Here is a 22,902-nt window from a genome sequence, read left to right on the forward strand (position 1 = left end):
ATCACTGGAAAAGAGGAAATGGGCTCTTGAGAAAGGGTTTGTCTTTCATACTGGAGCACTTTCGAGGCATGAGAAAAAGCCCAATCAGCTGTTGGTTTAATAACCTGACAGTCGGTGTAACCAGGTGACAGCGCAGACCTGTGGAAAGCACCAGAAAATCCACAGTGCTTATGTGCTGAAATTACAGTCATCTCACCTGTGGAAGCAAGTTTTGGATTCCAGCTGCAGACTCGCAAAAGATCATTACAGCTGAGATTCGTTACTCAGCACTGACAGCAGATGGAGTTTCTAGTTTCTTCAAAGATAATGATTTTGCTTTTGAGAGGATGTAAATATGATGAACTGCTTTGAATGGAAGCAGCAGATGGTAGCTGATAAATACATAATGAATGAATGAAACTGTGTGGAACTTTTACATTTTTATACATAAGAATCTTTTTAATGAGTGTCTTACAAATTTAATTGAAAAATTTGCTCTTGTGATTTTGTTACATCTACGACACAGTAATAATAGACAGTAATAATAATAATAATTCTAATGCAGAAAAGGAAGAAAATTTTCAGAGAAAAGGTAAATACAGCTACATACAGTCATGTGAAAAAATCAGACAAATACAACCGCGAAGAACTACAAATATGAGCATACGCTGTGTCAACGAAAACTAAGGCAAAATGCAGAAATAGTGTGTGAAACGCTAAACACACCCTTTTAATGCTTCCATAGGAATTAAGAGTGTAAGTAGCAGCCAGGTGATGCTGATCAAGTGCTTGTAATTAATACATCAGCATCACACAGTAAGTGCGAGCAACTCTAAAAGCAGGGCTTTTGGCTGTTTGTTTGTGTGGAAGCACAATGCCATAGCGGAAAGATATTACGAATGATTAAAAGAGGCTGTCTATCAGTCTGGAAAGGGTTATAAGGCCATCACTGAGCACAGTGAGCTAGATTGGCAACTGCAAAACATTCTAGACAGTTGCCAATCTTGCTGAGAGCAAACGCACTCAGATCGGGCCATTATTGTTCAAAAGGAAAGTATGACTTTTTTGGAAGGGTTGCAGGACAAACGCTCTTTTCTCTAAAATGAACAAAGCAGAACAGCTTAGGTTGGCACGGCTGCATCTGAACAAACCACAAACTTCTGAAGCAACGTCCTTTGACCAGATGAAACCAAAGTAGAGTGTTTGGCCTTAATCCACAATGCCACATTTCTTGAAAACCAAACACAGCATATCAGCACAAATGCCTCATACCAAGTGTTACGCATGGTGGTGGAGGAGCGATTATTTGGCCTTGTTTTGCAGGACCTCGGCATCCTGCTGGGGTTGTGATGAGTCTTTTTTTCTGTGTCTGTCACAGGGATAACACAGAGAGAGGCGGAAAACCGTTCACACTCACAATCTCACCTACGGCCAGTTTAGAATCACCAATTAAACTAACCCCATTCTTGTCTTTGGATGGTGAATGCAAACTCCACTGAGTCCTGCCTGGATTCGAACCCCGGATGTTGTTGCTGTGAGGGGATAGTGCTAGTTCTCGTTAAACAGCCTTATATTAAGACATGCTAAGGACCAGGGATTTTTATTGATCCCTGATTTATAAAGCCTTAGAATTGAAAAGGGTTTACTTTCCTTTTACAGTAAATAAAGATTCAGTGTCTTAAATCTAGTTTGCTGAGTCATTTCAAATACTTAGTTTGGTACGCAGAGCTGAAACCTCTTAAACAAATACTTCTCTGTTTCTTTGATTCTTTAAAATACTGCATCACCAATCATATGACGCTTATCTTGAAATTCCGCCTTAATTGATTAGCACCAGTGATGAGTTCCAACAGAGGGGTATTTCTTTCTGACAACAGCTTACCATTTAAAAGGCGGTCATGTTTGCTTTCTCTCTCAGCCCTGTGCCTCCACAGCTCTGGGACTTTTCAACATCAGCGAAAACAATTTTTGAGTAGGGATATCACAGTTTTATTTTACTTTGGAAATGCAAGCAATCAGGTAAGTTTTTGTACATCATCACCAGAAAGGGGGGGAAAAGTCTGACGGTAGCTTTTCATTCATCCATCTGAGATAAAGGCTTTAGGTGTCTCACTCCACAGGTCTCTCTTCATCCCCACATGGTCTTCAGATACACGTCTAGATGGGAAGACAGCTATAGTGACGGGGGGCAACACTGGAATAGGAAAAGAGACAGTTAAAGACCTGGCTAGCAGAGGCAAGCAAACAGCGCTGCACATGTAAAGACAGCAAATGCAATGATGAGTAACAAATTTCTTTACAATTGTTGTCATATTCTTTCTCGTCTGCGTGACTCAGTGTACTTGTGAACTTGTGCACTTGAAGCTTCCTGTTCCCGCAAATATAATAAATACAATCAGGTTACTCAAACATAAACTGTCTTTATGATAACGCATAATTCTAATGAACTCATGTATCGGTACTGGTTAATCAAAGGCAGGCAGAGGGATTAAGTTCAGAGCATACTGCCACGACACAAAGACTGCCAAACTGGCCCAGACATATGTGTTGAAATCGTGCTATCTTGTTCAAATGTCAAACATGCATGTACACGCAAACAAGAGGAATTAATCTCCCGTAGGCGCCCGGGTGATCTTGGCGTGCAGAGACATGGCGAAGGGAGAGCAAGCTGCTTGCGACGTCATGAGGGAGGTGAAGGGAGCGAAGGTAGTCACCAGGCAACTGGATCTGGCTGACACCAAATCAATATGCCAGTTTGCTGAGAATATCTACAACAGTGGGTGGCACACGCAACACACACGCGGACTTCGGAGTAGTGCGTGCATTCTTTTTTCCTTCTAAATACTGTGATGGTGGTAACAATTGTCCTGTTTTCACAGCTGAGAAAGCTCTTCACTATCTGATCAACAATGCAGGCGTGGCTGTGTGTCCTTTTGCCAGGACAGTGGATGGAATTGAGATGCAGTTTGGAGTCAATCACTTGGGTAGGAGGAAAAAACACACAAGGTTTAGTTAATGACAAACATGTTAGATTGAAACAGACTTTAGCAAAAGAGCAGATGAGTTGTCAGTCAGCTCCTGTTGTTACTGCTAAATATGTGATCAGTGATCAGTGGTGGCTTAAAACTCCTCGCCTTTTTCTCTCCTACCACCCATTTAGGTCATTTCTTCTTGACTTTTCTGCTGCTGGACTTGCTGAAGCACTCGGCCCCATCTCGGGTCATCAACCTGTCATCAGCAGCTCACATCTTTGGCAAGATCCATTTTGATGATCTGAAAGGGGAGAAGGATTACCATCACTTCAGGGCCTACGCACAGAGCAAGCTGGCTAATGTCCTGTTCACCAGAGAGCTGGCCAAAAGGACAGAGGGTAGGGACGCAGAGACTGAAATATTATCTAGTCATTATGTGTCGTCTTTTGCCTGTCTACCTCGCCTTCCTTATGCAAGGAGAAAACGGATCTTATCTCAACAGTGTGAGAGTCCCATGCCTCAACCACAACTGCTCTGGGCGACATCAGAGCACAGGGAAATAAGTTGTGTTAAAGACTTAATTGTTGCCCAGCAAATCACTCCTCATTCACTAATAATGCTGTCATTTCTTCCCAGATATGAGTCAAGGCTTTCTGTATCTTTTTTTTTTCTAAATCAAGTGAAACTATATATTCTGGGTGTTTTACTTTACTGATGTGTCCACTCATGTGTGACTACAAGCTGTTATCAAGGATCTGCTTCATTTCAGGTTGGATAAATAATATTTATACCAATCCCTCCAGTTCTAGGTATCACAGCCTACTCAGTTGACCCCGGCTTCGTGAACACTGACATTTTAAGGTATATAAGGCGCCCTCTTCTGGATATAGTCAAGAACTTCGGGTTTCTGATCAGGACCCCAGCAGAGGGAGCCTACACCACCATCTACTGTACCGTCACTCCTGAGAATCAGCTGGTCACTGGAGGATACTACAGGTCAGCGTGAAAACTATTTACAATTACAGACAAAAACTTGCTTAATCGCTATAAAACAGGTGTGATTAAAGAATCATGAAAGACGAGAGGAGCCATTCATCGATATCATCCGAATAATTCTTAATACACTAATTAATGGGTAATTACTAAAGATCTATGAGTCATTCTGTATAAGTGATTCGTTAGATAATAAATATTTTATAATATGCACCTTTCTTAGAAAGAACAGCGTTATCTGTTCAGTCTCCAAATCGCTCAGCACGACCGGAAAATACTGTATCTCCACCCATGGCTATAACTCACATTTGATACATTTTAAACCGAGTCTGTTGATGGTCATGCAGCCCTGAAGCAATGAGTAACTACCTGAAGTAACGAAAAAGAATAAATTAGAAATGTAATGATCAATGAAGAAAGTGTGGAGTTTGATTAATTTACACGTAATGCACCAAATATTACCTTACAGCTATCCAATTGTGTCTCCATTTTATCTACTATCTTCTAACTATCAGCTGGTTACATTTTAATTATCACATGTTTTAGTGCACTTTATGTTACAGCGATGGAAATGTATAGCTCACTTAAACGATGTGCTTATGTATTGTCCATTCACCCCTTTCCCCACAGTAACTGCTCCAGAGCAGAGAGCTCCAATGCCGGCCAGGATGACGGCACAGCCCTGAAGCTGTGGGTTGTGAGCTGCCACCTGTTGGGCATCCGCTGGAGATAAACTTCACCTTTGATCTGAAGGCTAAGACAAATGTAACAGCTTCCAATAAAGAAACATCCCTGATATAGCATTGTGTGTCCTTGTGTGTCCGTTTGTGAGTGAAAAAAAAAACAGACTTCCCATTTTTATTAGACTCTTACATCATTAGGATTTTAGCTCTGGCATGCTGCTACATAGTGAAGTGAGGCACGTTTTAACTTTGGGTTTTCCACGTTCTCGGTGGTATCACACACTGCAGTGGTGAATTATCACACTCTCGCCTCAGCTAACCCCATAACTCGAGTCTCTCCGACAGCAGGAGGCGGCAGGAGAGCCGGCTGCTCCCACAGCCTGTAACTTGTGAATCAATTATGCGTCAGCCCGCCCCTGATTGGCCCCGGCACCTATACGCAAAAGAAAACGAGGAGAGGTGGCTGACAGATGAAAAGCACGGAACCCGCTGATAAAGTGTTGTGGCGGAGAAAGGAGCTGTATTGTCGCAGAGGTCCTAAGGTGGAAACCTGTTGCTCTTTGAGGAAGAATGTACTGCAGGTAGGAGAAAAATACATAAAATAGAGCCTGCAGAAAACGTTAAAGGTTAGGTAGCTGGCAGCAGTGTGAGATATTTGAAGATTATCCACTGTGTCACCAGATTTTGCAGAGTGATTTGCGTCGTGGTTTTATTGGTGTTTTTATGCAAATTTTGAAAACGGAAAAAAGAGCTTTGAGCATGAATCTGTTTAGACGACTTGCGCAATTATTCTGGAAACCAACTGATGTAATATACTCTGTTACAGATGCAGTATGTGTAAGTCTGATGTTGAATAGTTAGTATGAGAGCATGTGCTGATTTATAGACTCTTTTGTGTCCAAATAAAGATCAGGTCTTTAAAACTTTAAGGAAAAATATATAATCAATGCTTTTACTTGCCTCTTGTTCAGGGGTGTGTGCTGTAACCACTGGTCTTCTGAGGAGAGGTTAGATGGGAAAACAGTGGTCATCACTGGAGCCAACACTGGTATAGGCAAAGAAACTGCCAAGGACCTGGCAAGAAGAGGTACTGTGCCCAGCTGCGGGTCTTTCTCCATCTGCCTCTGTCTATCAGGTTTTCAGACGTGTGCCTGCCTCTTTAATTTACACTAACTGGCAGGCTGTGACTTACAGTGCATATCCCACTCTGACCTCGTGATTTAAGCACTAAGAACACTTATGTGATTGGGCTAGGTCCAACTTGCTTGGCATACCCAAGTCTATCATGAATCTGAATAAAAATATAGATAAAAATTTGTGGGTTTTTTGTTTTGTTTTGTTTTTTAATATATATATTTTTTAAATGAGCATCTTGGTTAATGTTTCAATGATTCCAGACGACTGTCAGAAATTGAAGACAGATGAGGCGTCGCAGGGACAGAGGGAGCATTGTGAGGGTCCCCTGCAGGGCCAGACATGAAACAAAGACAGTGCATCTAGCAGTCGTGCACACACATGCACACACACACACACATGCACACACACACACATGCACACAGAGTGAGTAATATGAAAGCTGGTTCTGCATACAAGACTCAGTTTGTTCAGCCATCTGCATCATGACGGACACAGCATGCCACATACACCTTCCTCAGTTTAAGAACAACCAACATGTAATTTTTTTTTTTTTAATTTACACTGGCACCAGTATAAAATAACCCATAGTAATAATAATACAACTAGATTCCCAGCCTTAAAACAAAGTAGAAGGAGGCACAGCATCATCTTTCAGTAAACTGGATTATGCAACAATGTGATGACAACATGATTGGATTTGGAAAGATTGATAACGAGAAGCGATTCCTTCAGGCACTGCATCTCAACATTGTTAATCGTTTGTTATGATTTTGATCGAAATTTATTTTATTATTATTATCATTTACTAATTTATTTTACTTTTTGGTCCACGTAATGAGTTGTCAAAGGAAGCTGTCCATGTGAAATTTAATGTTTATGAAGTGAAATCAGGAAAGACTGTTACAATTACATATCATACTGAGTGTGAATAATCAGTCTATGATCAAAACTGACTCAAGCCATTTTTGCTTTTTATTACATACTCAGATGATTTGCGCATGTGAAAAAAAAATCATCTGCTGAAAGATCTTGGACGTGACTCAGTACACGCCTCTTGGACTTGACTCTCACTGTTTGTTTACTATTTTATTTAATTGTATGAACTCGGCATCCCTGTTGATGTGGGAATAGTTTGGTCCTCAGGATGGAAACAAAGACGGCAGCAATAGGATGGAGATGCTATATTACAACTAGTTAATGGCTCCCATCTTCTGTAATTACTGGGCGCTGCAGCTATTTTGCATATGTGTGAGTGTGTTTGCAGGAGAGCGTGTGTGTATGTGTGTGTGCATATTTGTGCCTGCATATGGGTGAAAGAAAGGGTGGGTGCATGTGTCCTCAAACCCCCCCTTCTGTGCTCATTAAGAAGAATGCATGGTAATTTGTGTCAGAAGCGAATGAGAACGACACAGTCGAGAGGGTCTTGTGTTTGTTCGAGTGGAGCAGTTGGCTAAATGAGATGCTGAGTAAGAGCTTAGAAAACATTACAGGACAATCTGAAGAACCCTGAAAGATTAAGGTTCTTCATTTAATGCTGGGAGCTTTTGTATCCCACCAAATGAGCAAAGCTTTTTTTGTAGTTTTAAGTTTGGGAATCTTTTGAACTCTACTGTTCAAGTATTAGGGTAGTACAATACAACTGCTGTGAAAATGGCTGTTATGGGGTGTATAAAAATCATTTGCTGCCAAAAACAGGATGTGAGCTCAGAGTGAAATTTCACACTTTCAAGAATATGATGTGGGTCAAGTCTTTCCTAATGAAACTTGGGGTGATTTAAGGTCCCTGTGCTCACCTAAACTGATACTCTGTAGTGAGGGACTGTATTTTATTATACTATTTGTCACTAGCTTGTGCTCTGTGGATCTTACTTTGTAGGTGCACGCATCATCATGGCGTGCAGAGACCTCGAGAGGGCGGAGGAGGCACGGACGGACATTTTGGAAGACACAGGAAATGAGAACGTGGTCATCAGGAAACTTGATCTGTCTGACACCAAGTCCATCAGGGCCTTTGCTGAAGTTGTTATCAATGGTATATGCTTTTTTTTTAAATCCACTTTTCCTTTCAAGAGCATACTTGTATGCCTCTTAAGGAGTAATGGACTCTTCAAGCAAACAGGGCTCACTAATTGCAGGGCTGATGTATAAATCCCTGTTTGTTCAGCCCCTCCACTGCCTCTGCTGCAGATAATTAGAGGCATACTGTAAAAGCATTTGAATTTAAAACCAGTTGTTTTATCAGATATGCAGTTTGTGTGGGTTTTTTTTGTTTTTTTCTCCAGAGGAAAAACAAGTGAATATCCTGATAAACAACGCAGGCATTATGATGTGTCCCTACTCCAAGACAGTTGATGGGTTTGAAATGCAGCTAGGTGTCAATCACTTGGGTAAGTTACTCTCAGTTTTGTATTGTTCTCTCTGCATTTTTACGCTTCTTTTTTGTTTTGAAATTAAGGCTCATGTTTCATATTTAGAAGCAGTCATTAAATATGTTTACACAGTTTGCTTGGCTACAACTTTTTCTGACAGCTTAGATTTGCCAGTTTACTTTAACGTGAACAGCTGACAGTTACACTGTGCCTCTGACTGAATTTATGCTAAGTTTGCCTGGTGACAGGCATATTTTCATAGTGAAAAAGGTCATTTTAAATCTGGCATTAATAACACATACGCCAATCTGACTGTCTCACCAAGCTAGGACAATGAACTAGAGTTGCTGCTGCCGGTGTTTCCTCCTTTATTGGACCATGGATTCTTCCTAGGTGATGTTTTCCTCCATGTTATTTTTGTCTCAGGCTGACGGAGCGGGAACACTCTGTGCTCCAGCATGGTCTCCCACACACATATGCAAACACACAGACATGTACAAATATCCAGAAATAAACCTGTGCACTTTGGCACATTCTTTATGTGTTCACATGCTCTTTTAAACAGTGATATTGTTACGCAAAATGGGAATTAATGAAAAAACAGTAAAGAAAAATGCTCTTATTAAGATCAAGAAGAGTCCCTCAACGTTTTGCAAACAAAAAAAGAAAAAGAAAACTTCTTGGCATGCATTGTATTGGGTGACACACTGTTTACCACATCAGCAGGAATAATATCCGGTGATAATGTAAACTTTCTGACTTCTTTTTTTTTTTTTTTTTTTTTAAAAAAATGACATCAGAAACAGCAGTATGCGACATTACGTGATGGCAGAGCTTCAGTTCATCCTTTGTCATTTTTTTTTTTTTTTTTTTTTTTTTTTTTTTTATAAATAGGACAGGGGGAATGAATGAGAGAAAGAGGGGGAGAGAAAGAAAGAAAACCAAAGGGGAGAAGAGACGGTGAGAAGGGGGGGGAAGAGAGAGAAAAAAAAAAAGAACTCCTGGGTCACCTGTATGGAGAAAAAAAAAAAACACAAACAAAAAAAACAAACAGAGGAGACAGCAAACAACAAAGAGCAACATAATAATAGAGAAAACAAAGCACCATCACAATAAACTAGCTAGTCATAGATATCAATATTTACTAAATAATAAACGATATTGTGCAGCACGCAAGATAGACAGCGCACAGTGTGCTTTGAGGCAGCAGCCAAGAAAGCTTTAGTCCGCGTCTGTGAATACCCATGTGTGCATACCTGTGTGGATCAGCATGCTTGCATTCCAAAGGTTTCTCCATGTAATGATCTGCTAGGGAGTGTGGGGGGGCCACAGCCCCGTCCTCCAGGGTGTGAAGCGTGTATGGAGGAGATCAAAACTCCAGACATCCAGAGGCCCCCAGAACACAAGAGACCATGGAAGACCAACAGAGGGGCAGCCGCGCCACTGTTCCAGTAAGAGCTGAGGAGAGTCCCAGATGAGGGCTCGCCCAGCAGCCGCGGAGCAGAAGTCAGGGGGAGTTGCAGTGACGCGCCCGTGAGCTCCGCCGGCCCCCAGCTGTGCCTGAGTGACCGAGCCCCAGGCCGAGAGGCCGGGGGCACCCCACCTCCAAAGGGGCCCGAGCGAGCCCCAGGCCCCAGGCCCCGACAAGCGGCCGCCAAGGAGTGAGCCGGTGTGTACCCGGACGCCCACCCCCAGACACAAAGAACCACCAACACACCGACACCTGAGGGAGTCCGCCACCGGCAGGGGAAGTGGTGGTGGGTGGAGATAGGCCTCCAAACCTTGGAGGGCCTGAGGTGTCCCCAGAGAGGTGGCGTCTGATACCCAACCTGACATATAGACACAGACATACAGGCACCCACAGACACAAACATCCATTCCCACCCTCATGCTCTCATATGCACTCACTCCACACTCAACCAACGTGGAGACAGACATAAAGAGACGCTGTACACACAATCACACTCCCCAAGCGTACTCTACAAACCGGGTCTAGGTACCCTTGCCCCTGGAGGGGGGAATTGCACCCAGACCCAGGTGGTGTTACCCTTTTCCCTGCGGTGGGGAGAGGCAGACCACCCCGACTCCGCAGCAGCAGGGAGGCCCCACACTCCAGACTGCAGTCGGACGGCCAACTCCTCCTACTAGCCCTCCCGCTCCAGCAGGCCGCAGAGAATGGGAGTGGGAGAAGACTCCAAACCTCCCTCCACCCACTCATTGTAGTGTTGATGCATATGTGTTCTAAGGTGTAATTAAAACCCAGGAGGGCATGGAGCTACCTGCCAAGGAGCAGCAGGTAAGCGCATGGTCCCTCCTGCTAGCCCTCAATGACTACGTGTATTTAAAATTGAGAGGTGGGCAACGATGCCAGGGGTGAGGTGTACACCCTGATGGTAATTTGGACTCCGTGATTGTGCCCACCCCCAAGATCCTATATGTATGTGTAATGAGAGTGTGAATAATGTGAATGTCTAAGTTGTGGGATAAAATTGAGGCAGAGGCAGCCAGAAGGGGACAGGGGGGGGGGGGGGGGGGGTAGCCTCCTCTGCACCCTGGTGACATACCCCCACTCCAAGGCCCTGCATGTGTGGGTGGTTGTGGAGGAGCGGGAAGAGGGAGGCAGCTGGAGATGGGGAGGGAAGGAAGGGAGGGGCAGGTAACCCCTCCCTGGGGCCAGCTCCCCCGCTGACCCCAGTAGGCACTCCCACCCTCCGCGACCCGCCAGGGAAGGGGGGCCCAGGCCCATCAGACCCCGGTCTGATGGGCCTGGGCCCCCCTTCCCTGGGTGCAGTAGCGCCCTCCGGCTCCACAGAGCCCTGGACAGTCCACCCAACCCCACCACAGAGAAAACTGCACCCACCCCACCATCCACACATCTTCCAGACTACATAAGACGGTAAACGCCCAGGCTGAGATCTTCCTCCACCTCTCCTGTATCTCCCCCTCCTGCAGAGAGTTCCTGAAGAGAAGAAAGCTCCTGCAAGATGTGACCATCCCCCCCACCAGTTGAAGAGCCCCCCAGGCGGCTCGACTTCTAATGAAGCAGAAAGCTCACAGCAAGGAAGAAGGAGTAGGAAAAAAACCACGAGATTTGCTTGAGATTGCGACTCCTGCGGTTGTAGAGTGCCATTTAAATTGAAAACGAGGGTGGCCAGGTTTGGTCGTCTAAATGGAGTCAGATTTTAGATTGTTCTCAGTCAGGTGGCTGGCTTTTTTATAAACTCCACAGGAAGAGCTACTTTATGTTGCATATGAGAAACAACCACACAAATTCCAGCAACAGGTATACAAGAAGCACAGCTAGTCACTGATGTGATTGGCACAGTTTCCTTGTGTGTCTTTTTTGCAAAATAGTAAAACTAATTATATTTGTTAAAAGGGTTATTATGCATACACTACACATTAACTGCTGGGTTTGCTTTGTTAATAAATTAACAAGAAAAGGTGTTCTAATTGTTTTCATCAGGTCACGTCCTGCTGACTTACTTACTCTTGGACCTCATCAAGCGTTCTGCTCCGGCCCGTATTGTCGTGGTGGCATCGGTGGCCCATACTTGGACTGGGCTTCGACTGGATGATATCAACAGTGAGAAGAGTTACGATGCCATGAAGGCCTACGGACAGAGCAAACTGGCTAACGTCCTCTTTGCACGCTCACTCGCAAAAAGGTTGCAAGGTGAGCTTTTAGAAAAGGAATATCCAAATGTGCATCATGAGGAATGAAGGCTATAACACATGGGTATCTTACAGCCATGATATGGCCACAGAAATGTGTAAAAGTGGAGCATGTGCAGACATCGTGTAGGCGGGTTTTGCTGAGAGACTCAGAGTCATGGAATCTGACTAATGGGATGAAGTTGTGCTGTTGAGTCAAGGAAGTAGATTTTTTTTTTTTTTTACATTTTTACATAACAACAGTCTGGCAGCAACAAGCTTAAACTTTCTATTAACGTCACCCTGAGTAACTTGCAGAAATACTTGCCTATGTCAGTACCTGTCTGCCTTCGTACCTACTCATCTGCCAACAGGGTCCCACTTCCACTTGAATGCTCTCTTTAATCCTCCAGGAGTAGAGCTCAGTCCATTAACTCAGAAATAAACTGAAGGTGTTTTAACAAAGGCTAACTTGTCTGTTGTTGTTTTCATTAAAAATAAAAAAACTATATTCACTGTAGGGACTGGTTGAAAAAAATGTTACAAACCTCGCTTAAAATCCCAACATGCACATATAAATAGCAGGTGACAATTGTTAGCACATGTTATTTGGCAGCATTTGTATGTGCTTGCATTTGTGTTGCAGGTACAGGGGTGAGCGTCTTCTCTCTGCACCCAGGGGTGGTTCAGTCTGACCTGTGGAGGCACCAGCACCAATGTATCCAAGTGGCGGTGAAGATCTTCAAGGTTTTTACCAAGACCACAGTGGAGGGAGCGCAGACTACCATTTACTGTGCTGCAGAGCCAGGTCTAGAGAGCCTGAGTGGAGGGTACTTCAGGTACACAGTCCCAGTATTTCAGTTAACCGCAAGAGCTTTTAGAGTGCCGGTGTTACCGTGCCCAGTGTTTCTACCTGGTAATAAAGGAAAAGTTACACTTGATGTAATGTTTTTTCCCCATTTTTTATAAGTTACATAAATGCAGTGCATAGTGTGTAATTCTCATTTTCTGTTTCTTTGTGTGTGCAGTGACTGCGCCCCTGCAAGGTGCTCAAGAACCGCCTCTGATGATGACTTGGCGCAGAAACTGTGGGAGGTCAGCTGTAACATGCTCGGCATCACCTGGCAGTGAAGACACTGTGTGTGAAAACATCATACTTTAAACAGCACTGCTAAGCACTTTTATACATGTATTAATGTTACTGTTTAAAAGAAAAGTAACAGGATTGCTCCAAAGACCATTTTATTTTGTAAATGATCTAAAAAAGCTGTACATTGTATGTTTTGGTGGGAAAAAGTGTTATTAAAAAGTGCATGATGCTTATTTCTGTGAGGGCATATCTTGTTCATTCCAGTCTTGAACAGCGAGATAGAGCAAAGTGTGGATCTGGTTCTGATCAGTAAAACTCAGATCATTATAAATGCTTGCAGTTCTACCTTTCCTCCTAACAGTAGAAAGAACTATTTACAGCATGGACACATATGGTTGTAAGTGTCAGCATGTAAGAGTAACAACTACATTGCAAAATTTTGCTCGTTTGTAACCTATAGACATGTTATGTGATGTGACATGTGTGCTTTGACACTATGACACTGAGATGAGTACGCTAAGTATAATGAAGAAAGGAAAGAAAAGTCATTATAAAGCAAATGCCAGAATGCTGTTTAGAAATCACATCTTAATCTGCATCACATGAGGGAGGATTTAGTGCCTAAGGAATGTGGAATAAGATAAGCCCATGACCAGTAATCTGTCTGAACAATGTGTGCATTCTGATTTAGATATACAGTCTCTGAAAAAAAGGATCTAGAACCCCTGATTGTAATTTTATGGATTTAAATATGTGATAAATTTAGGGGCCCTAATTCCTTTGTAACTATTTAGTTTTCTTATTTATTTTAATTGTGAAAGTGACTAAATCATTGCCAGTTTGCTGTCTGCTAGAGTGTTTTATCTTTATTAAAGGGGATAAACTTGTTTTTCTATACCTAATTCTAGTCCTCGACTAAAGACTTGTTTATTATCTTGATTGTTTTTCATTTTTCAGTCTATTGCTATTAATGTGTTTCTGGGATGATGGCTACAAATGTTTGCTTGCCCAAATATGTAAATAAAGCACAACTTCGATGGGATATATGATCTTACAGTATCACACCAATCCTCTTTATAGCCAGCTCCATTACATTCATGGATCTTCTTTGAGGTCTTCCTCTCTTCCTTCTGCCTGTCGACTCCAGAAAGTGTAATCGTTAAGAACACCTCCCCGCCTGCAGGGGGCGGTGCAGAGAATGATAACAGCGCATAGAATACAATACGCATGCGCTCCTAAAGTCTACGTCAGCTCTTTCTGTACAAGGGGGTGATTTGTGTCGTAGCTACGTGGCTCTCACTTCTCCGACTTTCTTACTAAACATCACGTAGGAAATAGGTAAGCTAACTGCCGCTTTTAAATACACATGTGTATTTTTCATCAGATAAATGTAACCAACTATAGTTGGGTTGGAACCTTTTGATTTTATTTTACATGTCGAGGTTTATTGCCAACATAACGCTACGTCGCCATAATAGTTAGCATATCTTAGGATAGCGTTAGCTAAAGTCGAGTTTTAATTAAATTAACGTAACATAACTGACTTAAAATCAGCTTCGCATGCTTGTTTTTATCGTGTTTTTTGTTTCTTTCTTAGAAAATGAGAATATATACAGTATATTTATAATAACAAAGTTGTTAAAGCTCGGACAGCTTAAGGCAACGTCAGCACTGAAACCAGTCCCAGCTTTAAGATTGACTTGTGTTGTTTCAGACTAAGCACCATGGATCAGGTTATGCAGTTTGTTGAGCCCGGCCGGCAGTTCGTGAAAGACTCCATCAGGCTCGTTAAGAGGTGCACAAAACCCGACAGAAAAGGTGGGTGTTGTTTCTTTTTATTTATGTCGGCTAGCCTTTGTTTGCTGGAAACGAAAATGAATATATAAATTTGAACCAATTGACTAGCAATTTCCGGATCCAAAGAGCTCAATTCTTTAATAGGGACATTGTATTATTTCCAGTATTTTTAACAATGATTACTTTTGCCCTCACCCAGAATTTCAGAAGATTGCAATGGCCACAGCGATTGGGTTTGCCATCATGGGATTCATTGGTTTCTTTGTCAAGCTCATTCACATCCCCATCAACAACATCATTGTGTAAGTAAACAATTTATGATAAACAGCATCACGCAGACCGTCTCCGAACAATTTTTAGATAATATCGTCTAAAACGTGCTCTCATCTGGCTCACTGATAATTGGGGGGTTAGGGTTTTCCTTTGTATTCCTCTCAATCTGAGTACAGCTGGTCATTCAAAATTAAAGTCAGTGATGACTCTACAGACAATGAGGGTAACTTACTGATCCAGACCCACTTCTCATTATCATCTGCCTTTACTTGTTGTTATCTAAGTTCATCCTCAATTTCACTCAGTACAATATATATGTATTTTTATTTTAAAACTCCTGTAATGTCTTAATTTTATAATGAAAAAATACTGCACTTTGATCCAGAATTTCTGCCATCACCCTTGAATCTTGTGAATCACTATGGCTCTACCATTAATTGTTACAGTCATATGTTATAGCTGGTACTAATACTATATTTCCACAGACAAATTTAACATGATTGCATCTTTTATTTAAGTCTCTGATCAAGTTTCTCTTGTATGTAAATTTCATGAAATGGATGATAAAATGACACAAACTCTTCCAGTGATTAATCATTTTTATTACACAAAACACAGGATTTAAAAAGTCACACCAGTACTGTTGGCAGTTGTTTGTGTACAGTAGAAGACAGCATAATAATACTGCTTAGGCTGTTATAAAAAGTGAGAATATGTGAAAAATAAGGTGCATTTGTGTTCTCCAACTTAACATCCCCTTCTCTGTTTTTCCTTCTAGTGGCGGTTAGGTCCTGATCACTCAGACTTCATCTCGTGGGGACAGGAGATGGTGGTGCAGTGTTAACAGCTGGTGTGATTGGGGGGGAGGGGGGATTGTCGGGATGGCATTTTTACATTCTGTGCTCAACATTTATATGTCACTGTGTAAATAAAAATAATTGGAAATCTGATATGTCCCGTCTACTCTATCAACACAGCACCTTTTTGCAGTAGCTTGGTTTTTACCTTTTGTAAATCTGCAATCAAAAGGCACTTTTAATTAGGCATTCTCAATTTGATTTAATCCATAGAGATTGCTAACAGCCACAGAAGGCAGGCCCATCGTCTTGACCTCAAAGGCACACGCAGGATGCTGCTATGCAAAGGATATCTGGACACACGTAGGCAATAATGTGCAGATATTAAAACAGAATTGTTCATTTTGAATTTAACACTGCAGTGTAGAAGCTCAAGGTAGGAATAGAGTTTAACTGTATAGTGCCACTTCACGTTACCATCAGAGTAGTAATAATTTGGCATTCACGACTATTGTGGTTTGAGTATGTTATTCAAAAGACAGTGGTCACCATGGTTACAGCAAAGAAATTAGCTTTTCAGCATTAGATTTTTCATTTATATCTGAGCGAACAAAAATTAAAAAGCCTGTTCAAATGTGTAAAACCTGAGTTTTTTTTTCCCGTAGCTGATCTGGAGAAACTAGGTCACAATTCCACATTTTTCACTTCCATTAAGAAAGATTTCTCTTCTTTGTCATTCCCCGTTTTTACCGATGCCCATGCTCCAAAGAAGAGGCTGGTCTGTGGTCACGGTTACGGCCTTCCTGGGCTTTCCGGGGTCAGTGGGCTCATAAGTGTTGGAGGTGCTTACTAGCTTGCCAAACTGCAGGACGTCATTATCTGGACAGAGGAGACAGAAATAACAATTACACACAATACTAATGGCAGACCAAGTGACACCACACTTAATGCTCTTTGGCTGTTCATTATATTGCTGCATGCCAGAGTCTTTTTCTTTTTGAGAAGTGGTCTGGATCAACATGGTCTTGGATAACAATTGTGAGGCAGGGTGGTCCGCATGACTTTGGATTGTGTAAAGCCGTGTGAGGCCACACGTGGTTTTACAGCCAAATCCACAAAGGGTCTTGAATATCCCTACTTTGTGATTACTGCAGTAATCACAGTCATTACAGTTATGTCCTCATTTTAATTGCCAGTAGCAGGGAAGGTAACCACTAGGGTATACAAGTCACATACCACATTTTCTTTTGTTTTGTGATTTTATACACAACAAGCCTTCAGTACTTTCCCAAAAACGACAAATGATTTGACTAAAGCAGCTGTCCAACAGTGTCCTCAAGTGGTCAAATTAGGAAACTCAGTATCCATGCAACCCACTGTAAGACAAATTTTGCCATCTGCTGGTCCTTTATTGGGAACTTATTTAGCCTTTTGCTGTAGAGAACTAAATTCATTTCAGCCTCCTTACACTGACTCCCACTAAGCTTTAGACCTGATCTTAAGAACACAGCAGGGTATGAAGAGGACTGGTGCAAAACCAATCACATTGTTAAGAACATAATACCGCTTTTTACATCTTTATATTTTGCTTTAAAATAATACATACAGTAATTCACTGAAACATGACAAACATAGATGGAAATACAATACATAAGGCAAAAACTGACAAGCTTCAAAGTCACCATCTGCTAGGACCACCTTTCTTGCTTTGTTTACGTACTTCTTAAATGGCATTGGAAGCTCTTCCTTGGATGTCTGCTGACTTTTGTTTATTTTTCTGTGGAGATGATCCCACAGTGCTTTAAACATTTTGCGGCCTGGGCTCTGAGGAGGCCATTTAATCAGTGATAGCGGTCCACTGTGGTTTTCTCTCCAGGTTGGTTTGGGATTGTCATTTTTTCAACATTATTATGCTGAAAAATGAAGCAGATACTTTTCAAATGGTACTGAATGGTGTGTTAACTCCATCAGTTTTAACAAGATCTCCAACACCACTGTATGAAATGCAGCACCAAACCATGACAATGCTGCCTCTGTGTTTTACTGATGGCCGTAAACACTCACTGTTCACCTCTCTCGTGACCTCCTCCACATGCTGCCAATGATTTGAGCCAAACAAATCATCATGCCATGATTTTCAGTCCAATTCTTGTGTAATTTGGCATACCTCAGCCTTCTCTCTGTGTTTCAATTAATTAAGAATGGCTTCTTGACAGCCACCCTTCCCCTGAGACCATGTCTAATGATGTTTTTGACAAACAGTAGAAGGTCCTGATGGGTCTTTCAGGTCCTGTGTCAGATCTTTGCTGGATAATTTCCTGTCTCTTAAGGACATGGCTGTCAGACACTGATCATCTGCTGTACATAGTTTTTTAGTCTTGCCAATTCTTCTTTTGTCCTCCGCTTGTCCAGATTTTTACCTCTTTTTTTTTAAAGAATGTACTGCACACCACCATGAGATATATAAAGGTTTTCTGCTAAGGGCTCTTTGTGAATCACCTGGCTAGTGCAAAAAAATTATTTTATGCTTATCAAACTGTCATCTTTGGTATTTTTTTCACAGATTCAGCTACAGAAATCCAAACAAATTGTGTGTTTAAGCAGGCTAGTAATAAAATGTCTAAAGATAAATGTTTAAATTGATTCTTTGCTCACTCGTCTGTTACATGTAAACATAAAACTGGTTATTAAATAGAGTTAGGTGCTTTTCTTAGGTTTAAATGAGAAGCACTCCTTCGAAAATGGTCAGGTAAAAGGACTGGACTGAAAATGAGAGAAAAAGTAGCCGATGTCAAAAAACAAAACAAAAAAACATTTGAAAGACCCCAAGAAAGCCTGGATAACTACTGGATCCAGACTGCTTTCACAATAAATGAATAAATAACAACAGTCTGTCTCACTGGAAGGAAAATGTGAGGGGTGGCTCAAGACTTTTGCACAGTACTGTGAATATTAATCTAGGCAAAATAACAAATCACTGATCATGCTTCAATAGCCCCGAATGGCAAAAAATGTGAATTTGCACGTCACTTTTTCCATTAAGCGTTACATTTATTTACGCTGCATTAGCTCTGAACAAGCTGAGCTGACAAACACTGAGGGAATGGAGCTATTCAGTCGTGTCTAATATGAAAAGGCTACGCTCACGGTAGGAGATTTACACCTGGGGCTTTTTGTTATTTCCTTACTTTTAGCTGGTACTGTGTCCTTAACATCTGCAGCAAATTAACTACTTAAGAAATTTCTGAACCTTCAGTTTAGTAAATTTGCAAAAATTTACTTCAGTTGTGTTAATGAAGGAAAAACAGTTAATGTGGTTTTAAGATCTGAATGGAGGAAGGTTTTTTTTTCCTTTTGGAAAGCTTTGACCCGTTCATGTCTGAACACTTTCACAAAGCAAGACACAGCAGCCTCTCTTTTTTTTTAAATTTCCATTTGTTTTTGGTTTCTTAAATCCATCTTTATTTAATTCTCTGGTTTGCCTGCTTGGTGTCAAGTGTGCTATGATCAGTGTTTAAGAGTAAGTTGGAGGATGAGTTCTCATTAGTACTATAAATCACACTGCAAGCAGGTCTTTCTTTTTTCCTTGGGAAATTATTTCTGCTCTATTAAAATATCAATTTTAGAATTTTGTGGAAGCAAAACTGCCTTAACTTCAAAAAGCAGCAACCTCCAAAGTCTCGCTGACAAGAAAACATGCAAACATGATATACTTAAGTGAAAGAGCTAAACAGCACCTTGCAAACCACATTGATTTTTATTTTTTTTTTGCCTGTCCCGTTTGGCTCTTTTGCCATCAGAATTGTTGTCTAAAGGCAAAGAAAGATGCCCAACGGATTTACTTTACCAAATTGACCATCCCAGCCATCCCATTTGATTCACCTTTTATTGTTTATTTTATTTTCACTTGCTGAATACGGGACAGACTTGACTGGAGGAAAGAAGGGGAGAAAGAAAGAGGGAAAGAGAAACAGCTGAGAAGAGGGACGGGGGAGAAGGGCAAAAAACAAAAACCAACAGAATGGGCAGCAAAAAAAAAAAAAAAAAGCATATATCAATCACCTGGATCACCTGCTGAGAAAGAAAAAAGAAAACAAGCAGAAGAGAACAAGAGTAATAGAATAAACAACATCACAATGATATATGGGAATATGACAGTAAATACTAAATATTAAACATTATTGTGCAGCACATAAGATCAACAGAACACAGTGTGCTTTGAGGTAGGAGCCAAAAAGGGTGTAGTTTGTGGGTGTGATCACCCGTGTGTACACCTGTGAGCATGGACGCGCTTGTTTTTTGTTTTTTAAAAGGTTCCTTCATGTAATAATCTGCTAGAGGGTGTGGGGGGGCCACAGCCCCGTCCTCCAGGGCATGAAGCAGGTATGGAGGAGATCAAAACTCCAGACATCCAGAGGCCCCCAGAACACAAGAGACCAAGGAAGACCAACAGAGGGGCAGCCGCGCCACTGTCCCAGAAAGAGCTGAGGAGAGTCCCAGATGAGGGCTCACTCAGCAGCCGCGGAGCAGAAGCCAGGGGGAGTTGCAGTGACGCGCCCGTGAGCTCCGCCGGCAGCCAGCCGCGCCTGAGTGACCGAGCCCCAGGCCGAGAGGCCGGGGTCACCCCACCTCCGAAGTGGCCCGAGCGAGCCCCAGGCTCCAGGCCCCGATAAGCGGCCGCCAAGGAGTGAGCCGGTGTGTACCTGGACGCCCACCCCCGGACACAAAGAACCACCAACGCACCGACGTCTGAGGGAGTCCGCCACTGGCAGGGGAAGTGGTGGTAGGGGGAGATAGGCCTCCAAACCTTGGAGGGCCTGAGATATCCCCAGAGAGGTGGCGCCTGACACCCAACCTGACATATAGACACAGACATACAGGCACACACAGACACAAACATCCATTCCCACCCTCATGCTCTCATATGCACTTACTCCACACTCAACCAACGTGGAGACAGACATAAAGAGACGCTGTACACACGATCACACTCCCCAAGCGTACTCTACAAACCGGGTCTAGGTACCCTTGCCCCTGGAGGGGGGAACTGCACCCAGACCCAGGTGGTGTTACCCTTTTCCCTGCGGTGGGGGGAGGCAGACCGCCCCGACTCCGCAGCAGCAAGGAGGCCCCACACTCCAGACTGCAGTCGGACGGCCAACTCCTCCTTCCAGCCCCCCCGCTCCAGCAGGCCGCAGAGAATGGGGGTGAGAGAAGACTCCAAACCTCCCTCCACCCGCTCATTGTAGTGTTGATGCATGTGTGTTCTAAGGTGCAATTAAAACCCAGGAGGGCATGGAGCTACCTGCCAGAGAGCAGCAGGTAAGCGCATGGTCCCTCCTGCTAGCCCTCAATGTCTACGTGTATTCAAAATTGAGAGGTGGGCGACGACGCCAGGGGTGAGGTGTACACCCTGATGGTACTTTGGATTCCGTGTATCGTGCCCACCCCCAAGATCCTATATGTGTAATGAGAGTGTGAGTAATGTGAATGTCTAAGTTGTGGGATAAAATTGAGGCACAGGCAGCCAGAAGGGGACAGAGGGGGGGGTAGCCTCCTCTGCACCCTGGTGACATACCCCTACTCCAAGGTCCTGCATGTGTGGGTGGTTGTGGTGGAGCAGGAAGAGGGAGGCAGCTGGAGATGGGGAGGGAAGGAAGGGAGGGGCAAACCACATTGATAAGTTTAAGTAGCCAAAATATGTTATTTAAGATTTTCTACCACATTTGAATTTAAAGGAGGCCAATATTACAATTACTGGGGGCTGCAGGCACCTGTGCATTCAACCAGTCATCAATTTATCAATTATCCAGTTAACCAATCGTGTGGCAGCAGTGATGTGCATAGGGAATCTCAGTTAATGTTCACAGGAAACATCAGAAAGAGGGACAAACTGAACATCGATGACTTTGATGATAATGATATTGTTGATACCAGATGTACTGGAGTACTGTTCCTCTCCTTGGATTTCCAAGTACAGCAGTCTTTGCTTAGAATTGTGTGAAAAGTATGAAACCACGACAAAAAAAAGTAACATCCAGTGAGCAATAGTTTTGCTGAAGAAAATGTCTTGTTGATGAGAGGTCAGAGAATGGTCAGACTGGCTGGAGCTGACAGAAGGGCTGAGGTAACTCGGATAACAAATCTTTATGACTATTGTGAGCACAAAAAGGATCTCAGAGTTCACAAACATCCAACCTCGAAGCGGGTGAGCTGCAACAGCGGGAGCGCACATAAATAGAAATATGGAGCGGCAGCTGGCACAAGCTCACAAGAAACCGAAGAACAGAAAAACACAGCCTGCAGAGTGACGCAGATGGTAGGGTCAGAAATTCACATCAGCACCAAAGTGCCCTGTGTCAACAGTCCAGGCTGGTGGTGGAGCTGTAATGGTGTGGGAATGTTTTCATGGCAACACCAGTCAATCAAGGATTAAATTCCACCCCACTGCAGCTGGCTAAGTGCAGTCTATCCCTTTACACCCACAATTTACAACCTATTGTCTAATGGCTACTTTCAGGATGATAATGCTCCGTATCCTAAAGCAAATGGCCACAGAGGCTAACATCTGGATCCAACATCAAACATCTGGAAGGCGGAAGAGTGGACGATTTGCACGATTAAAGTGCAGCTACAAAACAAAATAAGAAATAAAACATTCTGCAGACATTAACTGATGCAATCATGTTAACATTTTGTAGAAGCTGCGCAGCAAAGGGAGGTCCTGCTCAGTATGTAGCATGGTGCTCCTAATAAAGTGTTCAAAGAGCACATGCTTCCCCCCAGAGCTCACAACAGCAAAAAGCTGTTTTGTACACAGGTGGGTAGAGCCGAGTACTACATCTTTATATGTAAAATCTTAACAGAATATAGTTAATTAATAATGTATGAAATCAAGTGTGCAGTCATGCAAAGCAAAGAACAAAAACATCGTACGTCATTAACTTTTTAAAAAAATATGTGCGTGTCGTGTTTCTTACATAAACAGAATATAGTTAGTTTTAATAAACGAATCATATTTCAAAAGCATAACTTTAGCAAAAGTCTAAATTAATCATTAGGCTGCAAGTCTCTGAATATTTTAAGGGACATTTTTCCTCCAGCCTCAGTAAATTGGGTGCCAGGACAACTACTATGCATCATTAGTGCAAAAATATC

General features: G+C 42.6%; 4 protein-coding genes across 6 annotated transcripts in view; 3 read left to right on the forward strand and 1 right to left on the reverse strand.

Moving 5' to 3' along the window:
* The first annotated feature begins 1,866 nt into the window (after positions 1–1,866).
* LOC147321857 (retinol dehydrogenase 11) lies at positions 1,867–4,757 on the forward strand. Its single transcript, XM_086306019.1, has 7 exons — positions 1,867–1,998; positions 2,100–2,215; positions 2,600–2,755; positions 2,859–2,963; positions 3,140–3,349; positions 3,755–3,947; positions 4,575–4,757. Exons 1-7 carry the CDS (start codon positions 1,985–1,987, stop codon positions 4,675–4,677), a joined length of 897 nt encoding a protein of 298 aa, XP_086162145.1. The 5' UTR covers positions 1,867–1,984; the 3' UTR covers positions 4,678–4,757.
* Positions 4,758–4,858: 101 nt separating this feature from the next.
* LOC147321858 (retinol dehydrogenase 12) lies at positions 4,859–13,909 on the forward strand. The gene is made up of 7 exons (XM_086306020.1): positions 4,859–5,208; positions 5,599–5,714; positions 7,641–7,796; positions 8,047–8,151; positions 11,600–11,809; positions 12,434–12,626; positions 12,816–13,909. The coding sequence occupies exons 1-7, from the start codon at positions 5,198–5,200 to the stop codon at positions 12,916–12,918; spliced, it is 894 nt and encodes a 297-aa protein (XP_086162146.1). The 5' UTR covers positions 4,859–5,197; the 3' UTR covers positions 12,919–13,909.
* A 181-nt stretch (positions 13,910–14,090) lies between these two features.
* Positions 14,091–15,883, forward strand: sec61g (SEC61 translocon subunit gamma). 2 transcript variants are annotated; one of them, XM_086306024.1, is made up of 4 exons: positions 14,091–14,215; positions 14,592–14,695; positions 14,874–14,976; positions 15,726–15,883. In XM_086306024.1, exons 2-4 carry the CDS (start codon positions 14,602–14,604, stop codon positions 15,733–15,735), a joined length of 207 nt encoding a protein of 68 aa, XP_086162150.1. In that variant the 5' UTR covers positions 14,091–14,215; positions 14,592–14,601; the 3' UTR covers positions 15,736–15,883. The 2 variants fall into 2 exon arrangements, with proteins under 2 accessions (XP_086162150.1, XP_086162151.1); XM_086306025.1 differs by lacking the exon at positions 15,726–15,883 and having other exon boundaries at positions 14,874–14,980.
* The window catches only part of tpk1 (thiamin pyrophosphokinase 1), a 99,841-nt gene continuing 92,473 nt past the window's right edge, over positions 15,535–22,902 (reverse strand). For both annotated transcript variants that reach the window (XM_086306023.1, XM_086306022.1), the window contains one exon: positions 15,535–16,623. In XM_086306023.1, the coding sequence (XP_086162149.1) occupies positions 16,478–16,623 (146 nt within the window). In that variant the 3' untranslated portion in view covers positions 15,535–16,477. The remainder of the gene's footprint in view (positions 16,624–22,902) is intronic.

The sequence above is a fragment of the Aulonocara sp. 'chitande type north' Nkhata Bay genome, linkage group LG9 (genome assembly GCF_057382095.1).
Source record: "Aulonocara sp. 'chitande type north' Nkhata Bay isolate Kocher_YH1m ecotype deep benthic linkage group LG9, A_spYH_male_GT1.1, whole genome shotgun sequence".
Taxonomy (NCBI): Eukaryota; Metazoa; Chordata; class Actinopteri; order Cichliformes; family Cichlidae; genus Aulonocara; species Aulonocara sp. 'chitande type north' Nkhata Bay.